At 41.8% G+C, this 19,716-nt stretch overlaps 1 protein-coding gene across 2 annotated transcripts in view; it reads left to right on the forward strand.

Annotated features, from left to right (window-relative positions):
* LOC111973691 (mitoferrin-1-like) overlaps nucleotides 1-17,093 on the forward strand; it is a 31,810-nt gene extending 14,717 nt beyond the window's left edge. Inside the window, exons 1-4 of one of the 2 annotated variants that reach the window (XM_024001071.3) lie at nucleotides 9,519-11,722; nucleotides 11,836-12,064; nucleotides 12,298-12,354; nucleotides 12,487-17,093. In XM_024001071.3, the coding sequence (XP_023856839.1) occupies nucleotides 11,842-12,064; nucleotides 12,298-12,354; nucleotides 12,487-13,019 (813 nt within the window). In that variant the 5' untranslated portion in view covers nucleotides 9,519-11,722; nucleotides 11,836-11,841 and the 3' untranslated portion in view covers nucleotides 13,020-17,093. Of the gene's footprint in view, nucleotides 1-9,518; nucleotides 11,723-11,835; nucleotides 12,065-12,297; nucleotides 12,355-12,486 lie in introns of those variants that run through there. The other variant, XM_024001070.3, reaches the window with a different exon arrangement.
* The last annotated feature ends 2,623 nt before the right edge of the window (nucleotides 17,094-19,716 follow it).

Consider the following 19,716-nt stretch of genomic DNA (forward strand, 5'->3'; position numbering starts at 1 on the left):
CCATAGGCCTTGTTGATCTCTACACCAGACAGGATGCTCTTGCCAGCATACTTGGGGTCCAACATGTACGCTGCGGCATGTATGGGCTTCAGGCAGAAGTCTTCACGCTTTTTTATGTATTTCAGAACTGCAGTTTCCTCTGCTTTGAGCAAAAGTGAAGTGGGCAGGGCAGTACGGATTTCTTCTCTTACATCTGAACATCAGACAGGATGGCATTGTCTTCCTCAATCCGTGCAATGGCTGCTGCTATAGGTTTCAGGCTGCTTACCACTTTCTCCCAAAATACATCATCCACATTTAATCCTAATAAAAATTCCCTGTCTTAGGTCAGTTAGGATCACCACTTTATTTTAAGAATGTTAAATGTCAGAATAATAGTAGAGAAAGATTTATTAAAGCTTTTATTTATTTCATCACATTGCCAGTGGGTCAGAAGTTTATATACACTCAATTAGTATTTGGTAGCATTGCCTTTGTTATGGATAGGGGGCAGCATTTTCACGTTTGGATGAAAAGCGTGCCCAGAGTAAACTGCCTGCTACTCAGTTCCAGTTGCTAATATATGCATATTTATTAGTAGATTTGGATAGAAAACACTCTGAAGTTTCTAAAACTGTTTGAATGATGTCTGTGAGTATAACAAAACGCATATGGCAGGCAATAACCTGAGAAGAAATCCAACCAGGTAGTGGGAAATCTGAGGTTGGTCGTTTTTCAACTCATTCCTTATTGAAGATACAGTGGGATATGGGTCATGTTGCACTTCCTAAGGCTTCCACTAGATGTCAACAGTCTATAGAACCTTGTTTGATGCTTCTACTGTGAAGTGGGGCCGAATGAGAGGGGAATGAGTCAGAGGTCTGGCAGAATGCTTTGAGCTTGTGACGCTCGTTCACGTGAGAGCGAGGTCTGTTCCATTTGCTTTTCTGAAGACAAAGGAATTCTCCGGTTGGAACATTATTGAAGATTTATGTTAAAACTTCTTTGGGATAGGGGGCGCTATTTTCACTTTGGGGAAAAATCGTGCCCAATTTAAACGGCCTCGTACTCTATTCTAGATCGTACAATATGCATATTATTATTACTATTGGATAGAAAACACTCTCAAGTTTCTAAAACCATTTGAATTATATCTGTGAGTAAAACAGAACAAATGTTGCAGCAAACTTCCTGTTAGGAAGTGAAAAATCTGAAATCCAGGCTTTGTTCCAGGGCCTTCCTATTCATTTGCTTGAAATCTATGGATATACATGCACTTCATACGCCTTCCACTAGATGTCAACAGGCAGTGGGAGGTGGAATGGGGTGTCTAGCTTGATCTGAGGTTGAACAAGAGCTCTTGGAATGACGTGACCCCAAATTTCCTTTGTTCAGCAAGGCGCGGGAAGGAACCCTGGATTGCCTTCTGAAAAGCTTTCGGTATAGACGGCTAATATCTCCGGCTTTGATTTTATTTGATACATGTGATAATATCATCGTAAAGTATGTTTTTTCAATAAGTTATATCAGATTATTGAACGTTTATCGGGAGTTTTGGCGTTTTCCGTTCTCTGCGTTTGGTGAAGATGGACAACTTCGCACCACTTGGCTAGCTTTGGTTGCTAATTCGACAGGCGAAGAGGACATTCTAAAACCAAACAACGATTTATTCTGGACAAAGGACTCCTTGTACAAGATTCTGATGGAAGCTCAGCAAAAGTAGGAACCATTTATGATGTTATTTCGTATTTCTGTGGAAAATGTTTAGTACTATTTTCCGCCCTCATTGCAGGCGCTGTCTCGCTATAACGTAAGCTGTATGTCGTACTAAAGTTATTTTTAGAATTCTAACAGGGCGATTGCATTAAGAACTAGTGTATCTTTCATTTGCTGTACAACATGTATTTTTTAGTAAAGTTTATGATGAGTTATTTGATTAGATTAGGTGAGTGTCAAAAATATATCCGGATAATTTTGTGCAGTTTGGCTACGTATTCACATTGTAAAACCACGATTTGTACCGCTAAATATGCACATTTTCGAACAAAACATATATGTATTGTGTAACATGATGTTATAGGACTGTCATCTGATGAAGTTTGTCAAGGTTAGTGAATAATTTTATATCTTTTGCTGTTTTTTTGCGATCGCTACCTTTGCGGTGAATGAATGCGGTTGTGTGGTTGGCTATTGTGGTACGCTAATATAATGCTATATTGTGTTTTCGCTGTAAAACACTTAAAAAATCTGAAATATTGGCTGGATTCACAAGATGTTTATCTTTCATTTGCTGTACACCATATATTTTTCATAAATGTTTTATGATGAGTATTTAGGTATTTCACGTTGCTTTCTGTAGTTATTCTTGCTGCTTCGGTGCTATTTGTGATTGTAGCTGCAATGTAAAACTATGATTTATACTTGAAATATGCACATTTTTCGAACAAAACATAGATTTATTGTATAACATGTTATAAGACTGTCATCTGATGAAGTTGTTTCTTGGTTAGTGACTAATTCTATCTCTATTTGGGGGTTTTGTGCAAGCTACCTGTGCTGTGAAAGAAATGTCTGTGCTTTTTTGTATTTGGTGGTGAGCTAACATAAATATACGTGGTGTTTTCGCTGTAAAACATTTAAAAAATCGGACATGTTGGCTGGATTCACAAGATGTTTATCTTTCATTTGCTGTATTGGACTTGTTAATGTGTGAAAGTTAAATATTTCAAAAAAATATGTTTTGAATTTCGCACGCTGCCTTTTCAGTGGAATGTGGAGGGGGTTCCGGCTAGACAGGTTAAAAACATCCTAAAGATTGATTCTATACTTAGTTTGACATGTTTCTACGGACTGTAATATGACTTTTCGTCTGAACTTTTGCCTGGACCTGCCCACGCGTCGTGAATTTAGATTGTGTACTGAGCGCACGAACAACAAGGAGGAATTTGGACATAAATGATGGACTTTATGGAACAAATCAAACATTTATTCTGGAACTGGGATTCCTGGGAGTGCATTCTGACGAAGATCATCAAAGGTAAGTGAATATTTATAATGCTATTTGTGACTTATGTTGATTACAACATGGCGGATATCTTCTTGGGTTCTGTTGGTCTCTGAGCGCCATACTCAGATTATTGCATGGTTTGCTTTTTCCGTAAAGTTTTTTTGAAATCTGACACAGCGGTTGCATTAAGGAGAAGTATATCTTTAAATCTGTGAATAACACTTGTATCTTTTATTAATGTTTGAGTATTTTTGTGATTTGATGTGGCTCTGTGCAAATTCACGGGATGTTTTGGAGGCAAAGCCAAATGTAAACTGAGGTTTTTGGATATAAATATGAACTTGATCGAACAAAACATACATGTATTGTGTAACATATTGTCCCGGGAGTGTCATCTGATGAAGAATATCAAAGGTTAGTGATTTAATTTTATCAATATTTCTGCTTTTTGTGACCTAACATAATGAGATGTTCTGCTTTCTCCGAAAAGTTTTTTTGAAATCGGACACTGTGGTTGGATTAACGAGAATTTTATCTTTAAAATGGTGTCTAATACTTGTATGTTTGAGAAAATTGAATTATGAGATTTCTGTTGATTGAATTTGGCGCCCTGCAGTTTCATTGGCTGTTGGCGAGGGGTTCCACTAGCGGAACGGGGTTCCGCTCCTAGACAGGTTAACTTGGGTCAAACGTTTCGGGTAGCCTTCCACAAACTTCCCACAATAAGTTGGGTGAATTTTGGCCCATTCCTGCTGACAGAGCTGGTGTAACTGAGTCAGGTTTGTAGGCTTCCTTGCTCGCACGCGCTTTTTCAGTTCTGCCCACAAATGTTCTATAGGATTGAGGTCAGGGCTTTGTGATGGCCACTCCAATACCTTGACTTTGTTGTCCTTAAGCCATTTTGCCACAACTTTGGAAGTATGCTTGGGGTCATTGTCCATGTGGAAGACCCATTTGCGACCAAGCTTTAACTTCCTGTCTGATGTCTTGATGTTGCTTCAATATATCCACATAATTTTCCTGCCTCGTGATGCCATCTATTTTGTGAAGTGCATCAGTCCCTCATACAGCAAAGCACCCCCACATGATGCTGCCACCACCGTGCTTCACGGTTGGGATGGTGGTCTTCGGCTTGCAAGCCTCCCCCTTTTTCTTTTTCCTCCAAACATAACAATGGTCATTATGGCCAAACAGTTCTATTTTTGTTTAATCAGACCAGAGGACATTTCTCCAATAAGTACCATCTTTGTCCCCATGTGCAGTTGCAAACCGTAGTCTGGCTTTTTTTTATGGCGGTTTTGGAGCAGTGGCTTCTTCCTTGCTGAGCGGCCTTTCAGGTTATGTCGATATAGGACTCGTTTTACTGTGGATATAGATACTTTTCTACGTGTTTCCTCCATCTTCACAAGGTCCTTTGCTGTTGTTCTGGGATTGATTTGCACTTTTCGCACTAAAGTACATTCATCTCTAGGAGACAGAACGCATCTCCTTCCTGAGCGGTATGATGGCTGCATGGTCCCATGGTGTTTATACTTGCGTACTATTGTTTGTACAGATGAACGTGGTATCTTCAGGCATTTGGAAATTGCTCCCAAGGATCAACCAGACTTGTGGACGTCTCCAATTTCCTTTCTGAGGTCTTGGCTGATTTTCTTTTGATTTTCCCATGATGTCAAGCAAAGAGGCACTGAGTTTTGAAGGTAGGCTGTGAAATACATCCACAGGTACACATTCAATGACTCAAATTATGTCAATTAGCTTATCAGAAGCTTCTAAAGCCATGACATAATTTTCTGGAATTTTCCAAGCTGTTTAAAGGCACAGTCAATTTAGTGTATGTAAATTTCCGACCCACTGGAATTGTGATACAGTGAAATAATCTGTCTGTAAACAATTGTTGGAAAAATTGCTTGTCATGCACAAAGTAGATGTCCTAACCGACTTGCCAAAATTATAGTTTAACAAGAAATGTATGGAGTGGTTGAAAAACGAGTTTTAATGACTCCAACCTAAGTGTATGTAAACTTCCGACTTCAACTGTAAATAGTTAAGCGGTTAGATTAAACATCTCCTTTGTTAGATAAATGTTTTAAAATGAAGCATGTATGGAAACAGGTGAATTAACACTCCTCAGTTAGCATGCGCAAGTAAGCTAAAACCCATATGGTAGCAAAAACTAACTAGCAGAAATTGTTAACAATTTTGAAATTAATTAAACACACTTCGCTGTAGGCTACTATTTACCAGTTAACAAAAAATCATGTATGTCATATAAATATATTCACCCCACCCAGTATTGTAATCAAAACTTACCAGAAAGCATGTAGTCCTTGGCTAAGACTGGGCTCAATAGCTTCTCATTAGTGTGCAAGAGGGTTGCAATTCCATTGAATTGGGGATTGTTCAAACAAAATATGCCACAAGACCTAGAATTGCCTTATATGTATCCCACAAAAAAGGTTTACTGTTATAAGCTAACTTTTTTGATGAATTTAAGCAAAATTCTGCAAATTCCAGGGCTTAACTTCCCATGGAAAGATTCTGGAAATTTACCACAAAGTTTCTGACCCTTTGCAACCCTAGCCGACAGACATAGTTTCCCTATTATTGTTTTTGTTTATTTCTTACATTATTTGCTCAGAACGTTTCTTGTATTATTACCTCCAGCCGACAATAACTTTTGGATATTAGATGGGCGGGCACTCACCAGAAATTCGAGCTGAAATTTGACCTGGATCCTTTATTTGAAATTCCCGAGGCAGCTCTATTCATCCTGGGGTCTGCACCAAGACGCTGGAGAAGAGGAAGAAGTAGGACCCTAGTCAGACTCAGGCGGCGTGCATACCATCCACTGCTTCCGAGTATATTACTTGCTTACTTTCAGTCCCTGGATGATAAAGTAGACGAGCTCAGGGTGAGGATCTCTGTCCAGGGAGACATCAGGAACTGTAACATACTCTGTTTTACTGAATCATGGATCATTGCTAAGCTCCACTCCGGGATGGCTACAAGTCCCTCCCCCACCCTCCCTTAGGCACATCAGATCATGCCTCCAATCTGCTCCTCACCAGAGGAGAAACTTAAGGAAGCTCCCGTGGTAAGGATGTTTCCACTGTGACGATTACAACTAATCCAAACCAAAAACCGTGGTAGATGGTAGCTTTCGCTCAAAAATGAAAGCACGAACCACCACATTTAACTATGGCAAGGTGACTGTGAACATCGGCGTGTACAAACAGACCAGCTGACCTCAGTAAGGCAATCGGAGGCAAAAGGACAGTACAGGGACAAAGTAGAGTCGCAATTCAGCGGCTCAAACACGAGACGTATGTGGCAGGGACTCCAGACAATCACAGATTATAAAGGGAAAGCCAGCTACGTAGTGAAAACCTTCAGCTCGCTCCCGGAAGAGCTAAACGCCTTCGCTCGCTTTGAGAAAAACAACATTGAGCCGCTGACGCAGGCCCTCAACGCTCACAAGGAATGTGTGCTCTCGTTTTCTGTGTCCGACGTGACTAAATAATTATAAGCATGTTAACCCCTGCAAGGCTGCCGGTCCAGATGGCATCCCAAGCTGCGTCCTCAGAGCATGTGCAGACCAGCTCTCTGGAGTTTTTACGGACATATTACATTTCTTCATATCCCCGTCTGTTGTCCCACTTGCTTCAAGATCTCCACCATTGTTCCTGTACCCAAGAAAGTGAAGGTAACTGAACTAAATGACTATCGCCCCGTAGCACTCACTTCTTTCATCATGAAGAGCTTTGAAAGGCAAGTTAGGGACCATATCACCACCACCTTACCCGACACCCTAGACCCACTACAATTCACATATAGCCCCAACAGATCCACTGACGATGCAGTCGCCATTTCACTGCACACTCTCTTATCCCAACTGGACAAGATAAATACTTACTGTATGTAAGAATGCTGTTTGACTACAGCTCAGCCTTCAACACCATAGTGCCCTCCAAGCTCATCACTGGGTCCAGGACTTCCTGACGTGCCGACCCCAAGTGGTGAAGGGAGGCAAAAACACCTCCGCCATGCTGATCCTCAACACGGCATGGCCACGCACATCTCCAACTCAATCATCAAGTTTGCTGACGACACAACAGTGGTAGGCCTGATTACCAACAATGACTAGACAGCCTACAGGGAGGTGATAATGCTGGCAGAGTGGTGCCAGGAAAAGAAACTTCCTCAACGTCAACAAAATGGAGCTGATCGTGGACTACAGGCGACAGTAGAGAGCACGCACCCCTCATCGACAGGGCCTCAGTGGAGAGGGTCAAAAGCTTCAAGTTCCATCACTGATGACCTGAAATGGCCCCTTCACATAGACAGTGCATGGAGAAGGTGCAACAGCGCCTCTTCAACAGGAGGCTGAAGAAATCCGTGTAACAGTGCATTCGGAAAGTATTCAGACCCCTTGACTTGTTCCACATTTTGTTACGTTGCAGGCTTACTCTAAAATGTATTAAATCATTTTTCTCATCAATCTACACACAATTCCCCATAATGACAGTGAAAACAGGTTTTTAGAAATGATGTACATAAATATTCAGACTGTTTGCTGTGAGACTCGAAATTGAGCTCCGATGCATCCCTTTTCCATTGAACATCCTTGATGTTTTTACAACCTGTGGTAAATATAATTGATTGGACATGATTTTGAAAGGCACACAACTGTCTATATAAGGTCCCACAGTTGACAGTGCATGTCAGAGCAACAACCAAGCCATGAGGTCGAAGGAATTGTCCGTTTAGCTCAGAGACAGGATTGTGTCAAGGCACTGAGCTGGGGAAGGGTACTAAAACATTTCTGCATCATTGAAGGTCCCCAAGAAAGCAGTAACCTCCATTCTTAAATGAAAGAAGTTTGGAAGCCAAGACTCTTCCTAGAGCAATCTGGGGAGAAGGGCCTTGGTCAGGGAGGTGACCAAGAACCCAATAGCTTCAGATTTCCTCTGTGGAGATGGGAGAACCTTCCAGAAGGACAACCATCTCTGCAGCGCTCCACCAATCAGGCCTTTATGGTGGCCAGACGGAATCAGTCCTCCAGTAAAATGCACTCTACCGCCCGCATGGAGTTTGCCAAAAGGCACCTAAAGACTCTGACCATGAGAAACAAGAATCTCTGGTCTGATGAAACCAAGATTAAATTATTTTGCCTGAATTCCAAGCGTCACATCTGGAGGAAACCTGGTTAATGATGCATAGGCTTATGTTTTTTAAGTCATGTTTGGAAAAAATCTGAGTGGTAGATCTCTGCTTGCATTTTGACTCAAAGTGATCTCGACTCAAAGGTTGGTGACCACTGGTCTAGGGTGTCTGAGATGGTGGAGTTAATGTGCCATACCATCCTCTCAAAGCACTTCAAATATATACAGTGGGGAGAACAAGTATTTGATACACTGCCGATTTTGCAGGTTTTCCTACTTACAAAGCATGTAGAGGTCTGTCATTTTTATCATAGGTACACTTCAACCTGTGAGAGACGGAATCTAAAACAAAAATCCAGAAAATCACATTGTATGATTTTTAAGTAATTAATTTGCATTTTATTGCATGACATAAGTATTTGATCACCTACCAACCAGTAAGAATTCCGGCTCTCACAGACCTGTTAGTTTTTCTTAAAGAAGCCTCCTGTTCTCCACTCATTACCTGTATTAACTGAACTGTTTGAACTCGTTACCTGTATAAAAGACACCTGTCCACACACTCAATCAAACAGACTCCAACCTCTCCACAATGGCCAAGACCAGAGAGCTGTATAAGGACATCAGGGATAAAATTGTAGACATGCAACAGGCTGGGGTGGCTACAGGACAATAGGCAAGCAGCTTGGTGAGAAGGCAACAACTGTTGGCGCAATTATTAGAAAATGGAAGAAGTTCAAGATGACGGTCAATCACCCTCGGTCTGGGGCTCCATGCAAGATTTCACCTCGTGGGGCATCAATGGTCATGAGGAAGGTGAGTTATCAGCCCAGAACTACACGGCAGGACCTGGTCAATGACCTGGAGAGAGCTGGGACCACAGTCTCAAAGAAAACCATTAGTAACACACTACACCGTCATGGATTAAAATCCTGCAGCGCACGCAAGGTCACCTGCTCAAGCCAGCGCATGTCCAGGCCCTTCTGAAGTTTGCCAATGACCATCTGGATGATCCAGAGGAGGAATGGGAGAGGTCATGTGGTCTGATGAGACAAAAATAGAGCTTTTTGGTCTAAACTCCACTCGCCGTGTTTGGAGGAAGAAGAAGGATGAGTACAACCCAAAGAACACCATCCCAACCGTGAAGCATGGAGGTGGAAAACATCATTCTTTGGGGATGCTTTTCTGCAAAGGGTACAGGATGACTGCACCGTATTGAGGGGAGGATGGATGGGGCCATGTATCGCGAGATCTTGGCCAACAACCTCTCTTCCTCAGAAGAGCATTGAAGATGGGTCGTGGCTGGGTCTTCCAGCATGACAACAACACGAAACACACAGCCAGGGCAACTAGGAGTGGTGCGTAAGAAGCATCTCAAGGTCCTGGAGTGGCCTAGCTAGTCTCCAGACCTGAACCCAATAGAAAATCTTTGGAGGGAGCTGAAAGTCCGTATTGCCCAGCGACAGCCCCGAAACCTGAAGGATCTGGAGAAGATCTGTATGGAGGAGTGGGCCAAAATCCCTGCTGCAGTGTGTGCAAACTGGTCAAGAACTACAGGAAACGTATGATCTCTGTAATTGCAAACAAAGGTTTCTGTACCAAATATTAAGATCTGCTTTTCTGATGTATCAAATACTTATGTCATCAATAAAAATGCAAATTAATTACTTAAAAATCATACAATGTGATTTTCTGGATTTTTGTTTTAGATTCCGTCTCTCATAGTTGAAGTGTACCCATGATAGAAATTACAGACCTCTACATGCTTTGTAAGTAGGAAAACCTGCAGTGTATCAAATACTTGTTCTCCCCACTGTATATATTGGGGGCTTACCTGTTTTGCATGTTATTTTGGCATTAATACGTGTCACATATCAATTTGGTACCTTCGGTCGAGTGTTTGCACCAACTCATGTAACCCCTGTTTCTCGACCGTGTAAATTGGGGTCACGTCTTTGCAGACGTAAGTTGTAATCTCCTTCCATCTTCGTGATTCTTTGCCATATGGTGTGCCGCGTGCAAAAGCCTCTTGCAACGTCTGAGTCGGGTTTGTTTTGAGCACTCGACTGTACTTTTTGGGGTCTCATCCGTAGACTCTCCGTACTGTTTCACATGATTCTTGCGTAGGTGGTAAGAGGTTAGTGGTGTTTGAGCCTGTTGTCAGGACCGGCCTGCGGCATTATTTTGCAGAGGACAGTTTTCTGGTCCGTGTCAGACTTTTCATACCCAAACCACGTCCATGCGACCGAAGTAGCCCCTCTTTTAGGTACGAGCTCCGTGTGTCCGTGCTCTGTGTCACGTTCACTCTCCTCCATGTTTGTTTGTGTTGCAAATTTCAGAACGCAAAGTGTTATCCAATTGACTAAAAATATTGCCTAAAAGAGTGTGATTTGCGACACAACGAAATAGACGATACAGCATAATATGAAACAATATGAAGCGTGAAAATTCTAATATAGCTACGATTGACTTGCATTGGATTTGTGCCACAAATACTAAATGAATAAAAAGAATGCCCGGAACAGCACTATCTAGTGGTCAGAACCTGGTAATATCAGAAGTAGGATAGGACATTTAACCTAACAACTTCAATGACAAATTTCTCTGGACCGGGGGAGAAACATCACCAAATTCAGTGTGAATAGATTACATAGGATGAAGAAACAATACTCCGAGCCGCAGCACCATACTACTTGTGAGACATAGAGAACTGATACTATATACTCATTGTTGGGTGGGATTGGCGTGGGTGGCTTTTCACCATTTCTTTGGATTCCTCGTGTCTAACTCATTGTTAGAAAAAGGTCAAAATCCATAGTCCAAATCAGATGTTGGGTGTAATATTTATTAAATATATGAATCCTATAAATTAAAATGGCCAATTTGGGTGCAATCAATTAGCTTAATTTCTTAGATCAAATCATATTTCAACAAAATAAAGCTGCAGGAATGCTAATCTTATTTCTAACAACATAAACAATTTCAGAACAATCTGAGATGGTGTCAATCCTCTTTCTTGTGCTCTTTGAGACGGAATGATCCATTGGAATCCCCCTTTCAAAGACTTGTTGAGAGAGTGATAGAAGATAAGTAATATCACATGTAAGTAAAAGACAACTACAGAAGCTAGTCTTGAGGGCACATGCAGAATTCATTGTCTCCTTGAGGCAGAGTTCAACTATGTCTGTGATTCGTGTAGAGTTTTAGTTCAATTTGACAAAAATTTAAACTAAGTTGTATGAGTCCCTCAAGCCTCCAGATGTATCTGAAGGAAATGTAATTGATATTGTATTGTTTGGGGAAAGGACGGAAACACAAGGCAATGTGCTGAGGAAGATAAATAGCCTGTCTTTTGGGCTGCCCTACATTTTAGGCCAAATAAAAACATTCTTTGTGCTGTCCAAATAACTTGGCATGGCAGGGTATAACAAAGAATTGCCACAGTTCCCCACCCTAGGCCTGGGACAGAAACACCCCAGGACATGAGTTCTGACAAGAACAGACATTAACAGAAACATGGCAGGACATCAGATCACTGGAGAAACAATAACCTCAGAAACAGACAGCCCAGGTGAGTGTGTGGAGGTTTGACTACGGTCTTTAGTTTAGCTTTTGCAGGTTGTATGAACCACGTCCATGAGAAGCTAGGGTCTCTCACTTCAAATTACCCTCTTCTTTCTCCAGACCAGGATGCAGAGTTTGCAGCCAGACCCGAAGGCTCAGTACAGCAGCGTATACGAGGCCCTGAGAAGGATCATCCAAACGGAGGGTCTCCTCAGACCCTTGAGGGGCCTCAACATCACCATGCTGGGGGCTGGCCCTGCCCACGCCCTCTACTTTGCCTGCTACGAACGGGTCAAGTGCACACTCAGCGAAGTAATTCAGAATGGAGGAAACAGCCACATAGCCAATGGTACAGTTTTGTTTCCCTTGGAACTCTCATGTTTCACACTGACCACTGGAAGGTGATCACTGGAACATGGCACAGAAATAAGTTAATTGTTTTGGCAGTTTTGATAAACTTACAGTATAAATAATTGTCTTGAGACAGTTGAGGTGAGAACTGATGTAGTATCACGAGGTATTGTATGTTGATGGGTGGTAACATGTGGAGGCCTGACTGACTGATGACTCTGTTCCAACTAGGACTGGCAGGCTGTGTGGCCACTGTGCTGCATGACGCAGTCATGAACCCAGCTGAAGGTAAGGCTTTCAAAGGGGGCATTGGGGTGTTCGATTTAGAAATGTTCTCAATTAGAAATGAGTACAGAATATGAACCCCCTTTTCTTTGTTCCCCTGTCTGTGTGATGATGCTGTCCTGCATGGTGTCTTAGTGGTGAAACAGCGGATGCAGATGTACAACTCTCCCTACCGGAACCTGTTGGACTGTGTTCGGACTATACGACATACTGAGGGGCTCGCAGCCTTCTACCGCAGCTACAGCACACAGCTGGCCATGAACATTCCCTTCCAGGCTGTCCACTTTATGACCTATGAACTGATGCAGGAGCGGCTCAACCCCCACAGACAGTACCACCCCGGCAGCCACATACTGTCTGGGGCTGCGGCGGGGGCCGTGTCTGCAGCGATAACCACCCCGCTGGATGTGTGTAAGACCCTGCTCAACACACAGGAGAACGTAGCGCTCAGCTCCATGCACATCAGTGGTCATCTCACAGGCATGGCCAATGCCTTCAGGACAGTGTATCGCTTTGGCGGCATGGCTGCCTTCTTCAAAGGGATCCAGGCCCGGGTCATATACCAGATGCCCTCCACTGCAATTGCCTGGTCAGTCTATGAGTTCTTTAAGTACTTCCTGACCAAGCAGCAGATGGAGGGAGAGGCTGGGACAGCAGGCCCAGTCTGAGGAAGGGCTGTGGACAGGGCCGACTATCCACCACACGTATTCTGGAAGCTCCTGGCTCTCCAATAGAATCCATGCCAAAAGTCTCATTGTGTACGCAATGTCGTGTTCATAAGTTATATCTGTGTGCTGTTGTGTAATAATCTGTGTTTTCTCGAAGGGAAGTCACTGCAATGGAGGAAGTTTGAAAGACTTGCTGTGGGAGTGGTAGACTGTGGCACTCCTTACCCTTCTTACCTACTCAGCAAGCCCTTCCATTGTACAGTGTCATTCATTAGAGGAGTGGAGGCTGTTACATGAACAGGAAATGCACAGAGATGGCTTATCTTTCCATTAATGCAGAGAAAAGGGCATCTTCATATGGCAACAGGCCCTTTTCACAAATCACCTGTTCACTAAGCGCACAACACTCCCTACTTCGTCTATCTCTATCTGGTGATTGTGTTTGGCTACATTCATACAGTATGTATACTGAACAAAAATATAAATGCAACATGCAATTTCAACGATTTTATTGAGTTACAGTTCATATAAGGAAATCAATCAATTGAAAGAAATTCATTAGGCCCAAATCTATGGATTTCAAGTAACTGGGCAGGGGTGCAGTCATTGGTGGGCCTGGGAGGGCATAGGCCCACTCATTGGGGAGCCAATCAGAATGAGTATTTCCCAACAAAAGGGCTTTATTACAGTCAGAAATACCACTCAGTTTCATCAGCTGTCCGGGTGGCTGGTCTCAGACGATGCTGCAGGTGAAGAAGCCAGATGTGGAGGTCCTGGGCTGGTGTGGTTACACGTGGTCTGTGTTTGTGAGGTCGGTTTGCGTACTGCCAAATTCTCTAAAACGACGTTGGAGGCGGCTTATGTTAGAGACTTTAACATGCGAATCTATGGCAACAGCCCTGGTGGACATTTCTTCATTCAGCATGCCAATTGTACGCTCCCTCAAAACTTGAGACATCTGTGGCATTGTGTTGTGTGATAAAACTGCAAATTTTTGTGGCCCTTTATTGTCCCCAGCACAAGGTGCACCTGTTTTAATGATCATGCCGTTTAATCAGCTTCTTGATATGCCACACCTGTCAGGTGGATGGAGAAATGTTCACTAACAGGGATGTAAAGGAATTTGTGCACATTTGTGCTTTTTCATACATATGGGGGAAAAAATTGATGTTAAAATTGATGTTTTATTTCAGCTCATGAAACAGAGGACCAGCACTTTACATGTTGCGTTTATATTTTTGTTCAGTATAGATCTGATATGGGAACACTTTTTTAAAATGTACTTTTCAGTGCTTGTATTTTATGGATTAGGAAGAGACATGTGGCTGTTTGCTTGATTTTCTTTTCTTGTGTATTTATAAAGGACTGTTTGATCACATTCCTGAGTCTCGCTGCACAGTAAACACAGAACAATTGCGCTTTCAAAGTGCCTCTTTAGTAATGAAGTCCGCTACAAGCTAAGCTTTGTGTGTTGTTCAGGTCCTAAATAGATTGGACTGATCATTATTTCCATGACCATAATCATTGTTTGCCATTAAAAGGGCTTATCATTCTGTGGATTGAATCTCAAATGGTCTTTTAAATGTTAACTCTGGAAGCCAGATTTGATCAATCATAGCAAGAAACCACTCATGTTAAAACCAAATGTACTGAAATAGTACCATATTGTTATTTTTCCTTGGTCAGAAGGTTGGCATCATGCAATGTGGCTGTAGTCTGAGCTGAACCTTTCAAGATTAGGGATATTTTCTATTCTGTGTTAGAAATGCAGTTCTGAGAGTTACATACAGTAGTGCATTGGCTCAACCCCCAAATGTTGGTTTATTTTCATGTTGGGTGTTTTCACTTTAGATTGGTCTTCATTCAAACCTCTGCACCACCCATACTCAAGACTGCAGTAGTTTAGTTTCAGTAATTTATTTTAACCACACAGTGAAGTGAGTCGGCCTCCTTTTCCTGAGGTTACTGGAATCCCTCGAATTAAGCCGTAATGGCCCAAATATTAGCCTTGTTTGAGCACGGTAGTAGGCCTATGCACTAGAATCACGCACAATGATCAAGAGTGTTAGTGTAAATTGTATAACGATCTTCTATGTTGCAGAGAATAAGCTTTAAAAAAAATATTTTTAGGCAAGCCCTTTAAGCATTGGATTCTGTCTGTGACCGTGAGACCAGTACTAATGGTTGACCAGATGAGCTGTTTGTTCTGTGGCATGTTTTAGCCACTTACTGTGCTCTCCCTCTTACCAACATCTTGGCTCAGTGTTTTCTGCTCCGAAGACAAGACATTTCTCCACATATTGCTGTAACCACAAAGCTGCGAGATTTGTTTGTTTTTAAATAAATGCTTCTGTTTTATTTTCATTGACCAGTGAAGTATAAAGTTCTATGAGATCTCCAAAGATCATATTCCCTCAAATGTAGGCTAACTCATTCCTTGTTAAAATCCTAAAGATATGCATTGTATGCTTCCACTCGCAAACCTGTATTTTTGAAGTTATTGGTGAACCTACCTGTGAAATAATAATAAATTAAAGGACTGCTTATTGTCAGTCCGTTCATTCCAAGCATCATCTCCAGCCAATATCTTTAGCATCTTTTTCTTTGGATTTCTTTATTTAAGCTTGTAATTTAGCTGTCTTGAGGCTTATTGCCTTTTGTTTGAAAAGTATCTGTGGGTGCCTCAGCATTTTTATGAAGGGTAGCGATATGATCATTTCTTCTCCAAATGTACTGTATCTGTGGAGGCTGAAGTGTTTGGTGGAAGGGAATATTTTAGTCTAAACTGGGACTACCAGGTTAAGTGGTAGAGAGAAGTTGGCACAGTACATGACCATTTCTTTTAATTTAAATTGTCCCTCTTAATTTGAGCCTTTTCTGTGTGTGTGTTTTATAGAATTACACCTATGTTTTTGCTAAATATCACAGCTATTTTTTATGTAAATGTAAACAAATATGCAACACTAACACATTTAGGTTTATTAAATTCAAGCTTTTTTACAACTATTGGACAGCTGAAGGTTAATTAATTTGATGTTAGTTTATGGCATATTGTTGGTTCATATTTCTGAAAAGTGAATTCAAGACTTGTCATGTATGATTCTGTACAAATACAAATGCACCGAATACAACAGGTAGACCTTTACTGTGAAATTCTTACTAACAAGCCCTTAACCAACAATGTAGTTCAAGAAATAGAGTTAAGAAAATGTTTACTAAATAAACTAAAGTAGAACATTTTAAAAAAGTAACACAAAAATATACCGGGATTTCTTATAAGCGTCCGGATTAGTGTCCTGCTCCTTGGAAGCGGCAGCTCTAGCCTTTTTAGCTTTGTGTGGATGTTGCCTGTAATCCAATTGCAGAACATGCAATTTCTGTTCTGACTTTTATTCAATTTGTATTAATCTTATGCTTAAATGCTTGTCATTCAGTTGATGGAATTCATTGCATTAAAAGCACTCACCAGGTCTTTTAACCCCTCTTCAATAATACTGCTCTTATACATTGTTAAATGTTTAGCAGGACTGATGTTATATTTAAGAAATCGATGGGTTGGTTGATAATTCACGATAATTAGAATATTGGAAACATTTGATTAACTAATATTGTTCACAGATTCAGTCTGAAGTACCTTTTTTAGCTTCTGATAAAATATCCACAGAATACAGGTCTTGCCTTGTTTAAACACATTGCATTACAGCCCTGGAGATATAAGGAAAAATACTTGAAGGAAAAACCTTGCTTAATTATCTAGCTTGTCTAACTTGACCGTAAGATCATTTCAACAATGTACATTGTAAGTATTATTATGTATGCCACATTAAGTGATTGATATATTTCAATGAATTGGGAAATTAAAATCTTATCCAGGTATGTTCATGTAACATTGTTGCTGCTTTTTTGCACACAACAAAACAAGGGGGGAAACTGGGATGATATGACTAGAGTGCCATCTACAGTAAAATTATATGTTAGATTTGGGGGGGAAAACACCATGCAAATGTTAAAATGATTGTGGTTATGCTGCTACAGTATGTAACACTGAAGCTCAAATAAAATGCAAGTGGTCAATGCTGTGTTTATTGGATAAACCTATTATTTTTTTTGATAATGATGTAAAGGAGTATCGCTGAGGGCTCAATCTAAAGTAGACTGATCAGTCTACCTTAAACTTTGTTGCATTAGAACCAATAGAGGGCACTATAGTTGAAATAGTTCATCTCATGGATAGCCTCCTTAATCCAGCCTGCACCCATGAGGGCACTGCTAGAGTTGTTGGCCTATATTCAAGATAGACCAGAGCTTGTTCTTTCCAAAAAGAGTACCACTGTAGGAGTTCTATCTTTATAAATCCTAGTGGTAAAACCCGGTAATGGTTACAATCGTTCTTTCACCATTCATTTTTCTGTTTGGGATTTTACTACTACTTCATATAAATCAAATTATATTTGTCACATGCGCCGAATACAACAGGTGTAGACCTTACTGTGAAATGCTTACTTACAAGCCCTTAACCAACAATGCAGATTTAAGGGGAAAAAATGAAGGTAAGAGATAACAAATAATTAAAGAGCAGCAGTAAATAACAATAGCAGGGCATACCGGTACAGAGTCAATTTGCGGGGGCACCGGTCTTGAGGTAATATGTACATGTAGGTAGAGTTATTAAAGTGACTATGCATAGATAACAGAGAGTAGCAGCAGTGTAAAATGGGGAGCAATGAGAGTAGTCTGGGTAGCCATTTGATTAGCTGTTCAGGAGTCTTATGGCTTGGAGTAGAAGCTGTTTAGAAGCCTCTTGGACCTAGACTTGGCGCTCCGGTAACGCTTGCCGTGCGGTAGCAGAGAGAACAGTCTATGACTAGGGTGGCTGGAATCTTTTACAATTTTTAGGGCCTTCCTCTGACACCGCCTGGTATAGAGATCCTGGATGGCAGGAAGCTAAGCCCCAGTGATGTACTGGGCTATACACACTACCCTCTGTAGTGCCTTGCGGTCGGAGGCTGAGCAGTTGCCATACCAGGCAGTGATGCAACCGTCAGGATGCTTTTCCTGTAGTCCACAATCATGTCCTTTTTTCTTGATCACATTGAGGTTGTTGTCCTTGCACCACACGGTCAGGTCTCTGACCCCCCTATAGGCTGTGTTGTTGTTGATCAGGCCTTCCAATGTTGTGTCATCAGTCATGAGTGAACAGGGAGTACAGGAGGGAACTGAGCATGCACCCCTGACGGGCACCCGTGTTGAGGATCAACGTGGCGGATGTGTTGCTACCTACCCTTCACCTGAGGGCGGCCCGTCAGGAAGTCCAGGATCCAGTTGCAGAGGGAGGTGTTTATTCCCAGGGTCCTTAGCTTAGTGATGAGCTTTGAGGGAACTATGGTGTTGAACGTTGAACTGTAGTCAATGAATAGCATTCTAACGTAGGTGTTCCTTTTGTCCAGGTGTGAAAGGGCAGTGTGGAGTGCAATAGAGATTGCATCATCTGTGGATCTGATGGTGCGTTATGACAATTGGAGTGGGTCTAGGGTTTCTGGGATAATGGTGTTGTGAGCCATGACCAGCCTTTCAAAGCATTTCTTTTCTCCCGTCTTACCGGAGTGTGCTGTTCTATCTTGCCGGTGCAGCGTGTATCCCGCTAGCTGAATATCCATGTCGTCATTCAGCAACGATTCCGTGAAACATAGGATATTACAGTTTTTGATGTCCCGTTGGTAGGATATTCGTTGGTAGGATATTCGTGATCGTACCTCATCTAGTTTATTGTCCAATGATTGCACATTGGCGAGTAGTAGTGACGGCCACTCGCCTTTTTCGGGTCCTGACCAGGCATCCGGCTCTTTGTCCTCTGTACCTGCGTCGCTTCCTCTTGCACATAATGTGAATGTCGGCCCTGCCGGATGTCTTGTGCGTCTTGTTTGTTGAAGAAAAAATCATTGTCTAATCCGAGGTGAGTGATCGCTGTCCTGATATCCATAAGCTCTTTTTTTGCCGTAAGATACGGTTACAGAAACATTATGTACAAAATAAATAAATACAAATAACGCGAGAAAAAAAACATAATAGCACAATTGGTTGGGCGCCCATAAAACTGCTGCCATTTCCTCCGGCGCCATTTTGGATCCTTTTGGACCTACCTTTTCTGGTAAATACAGGGCCATTTCTCTTTACCAACAGAAAATGGCAGTTGCAGACCTGAGCGTCATTACTGGGTTTCCGGTCCGCCTGCCTGAAAGACAACAACAAAAAAGTTACTTTTTGCTAGCCAACTAGGTTCATTACTAAAATGGTAACATCGATATTTAAATACCATAACCCACAGACTTGACTATAGTAATGGTAAAATAGATAGTAGGATTTTATGTGGATGGGACATTTTTGCTGGGCTGGAGGAATTATCTGGAATGCTCAACTAGATGATCAGGACAGTCAAGGGTACTATTTGCCCGAAGAGGTGAAGTATTGCGATAAGCTATACAACTGTACTTCTTATTCTAATTCTCAAGACATGAGGTCACTGAGGAGGACCAACAGTGATAGGGGGGGGTCTGTGCATAACAACAGCTGGTGCACGAAATCTAAGGAAGTCTCTAGATTTTGCTCGCCTGAAGTATATTGTGATAAATTGCAGGCCACACTACTTGCCTAGAGAGTTTTCAGCTATACTTTTTGTGGCTGTTTATTTACCACCACA

Source organism: Salvelinus sp. IW2-2015, linkage group LG15 (genome assembly GCF_002910315.2).
Source record: "Salvelinus sp. IW2-2015 linkage group LG15, ASM291031v2, whole genome shotgun sequence".
Taxonomy (NCBI): Eukaryota; Metazoa; Chordata; class Actinopteri; order Salmoniformes; family Salmonidae; genus Salvelinus; species Salvelinus sp. IW2-2015.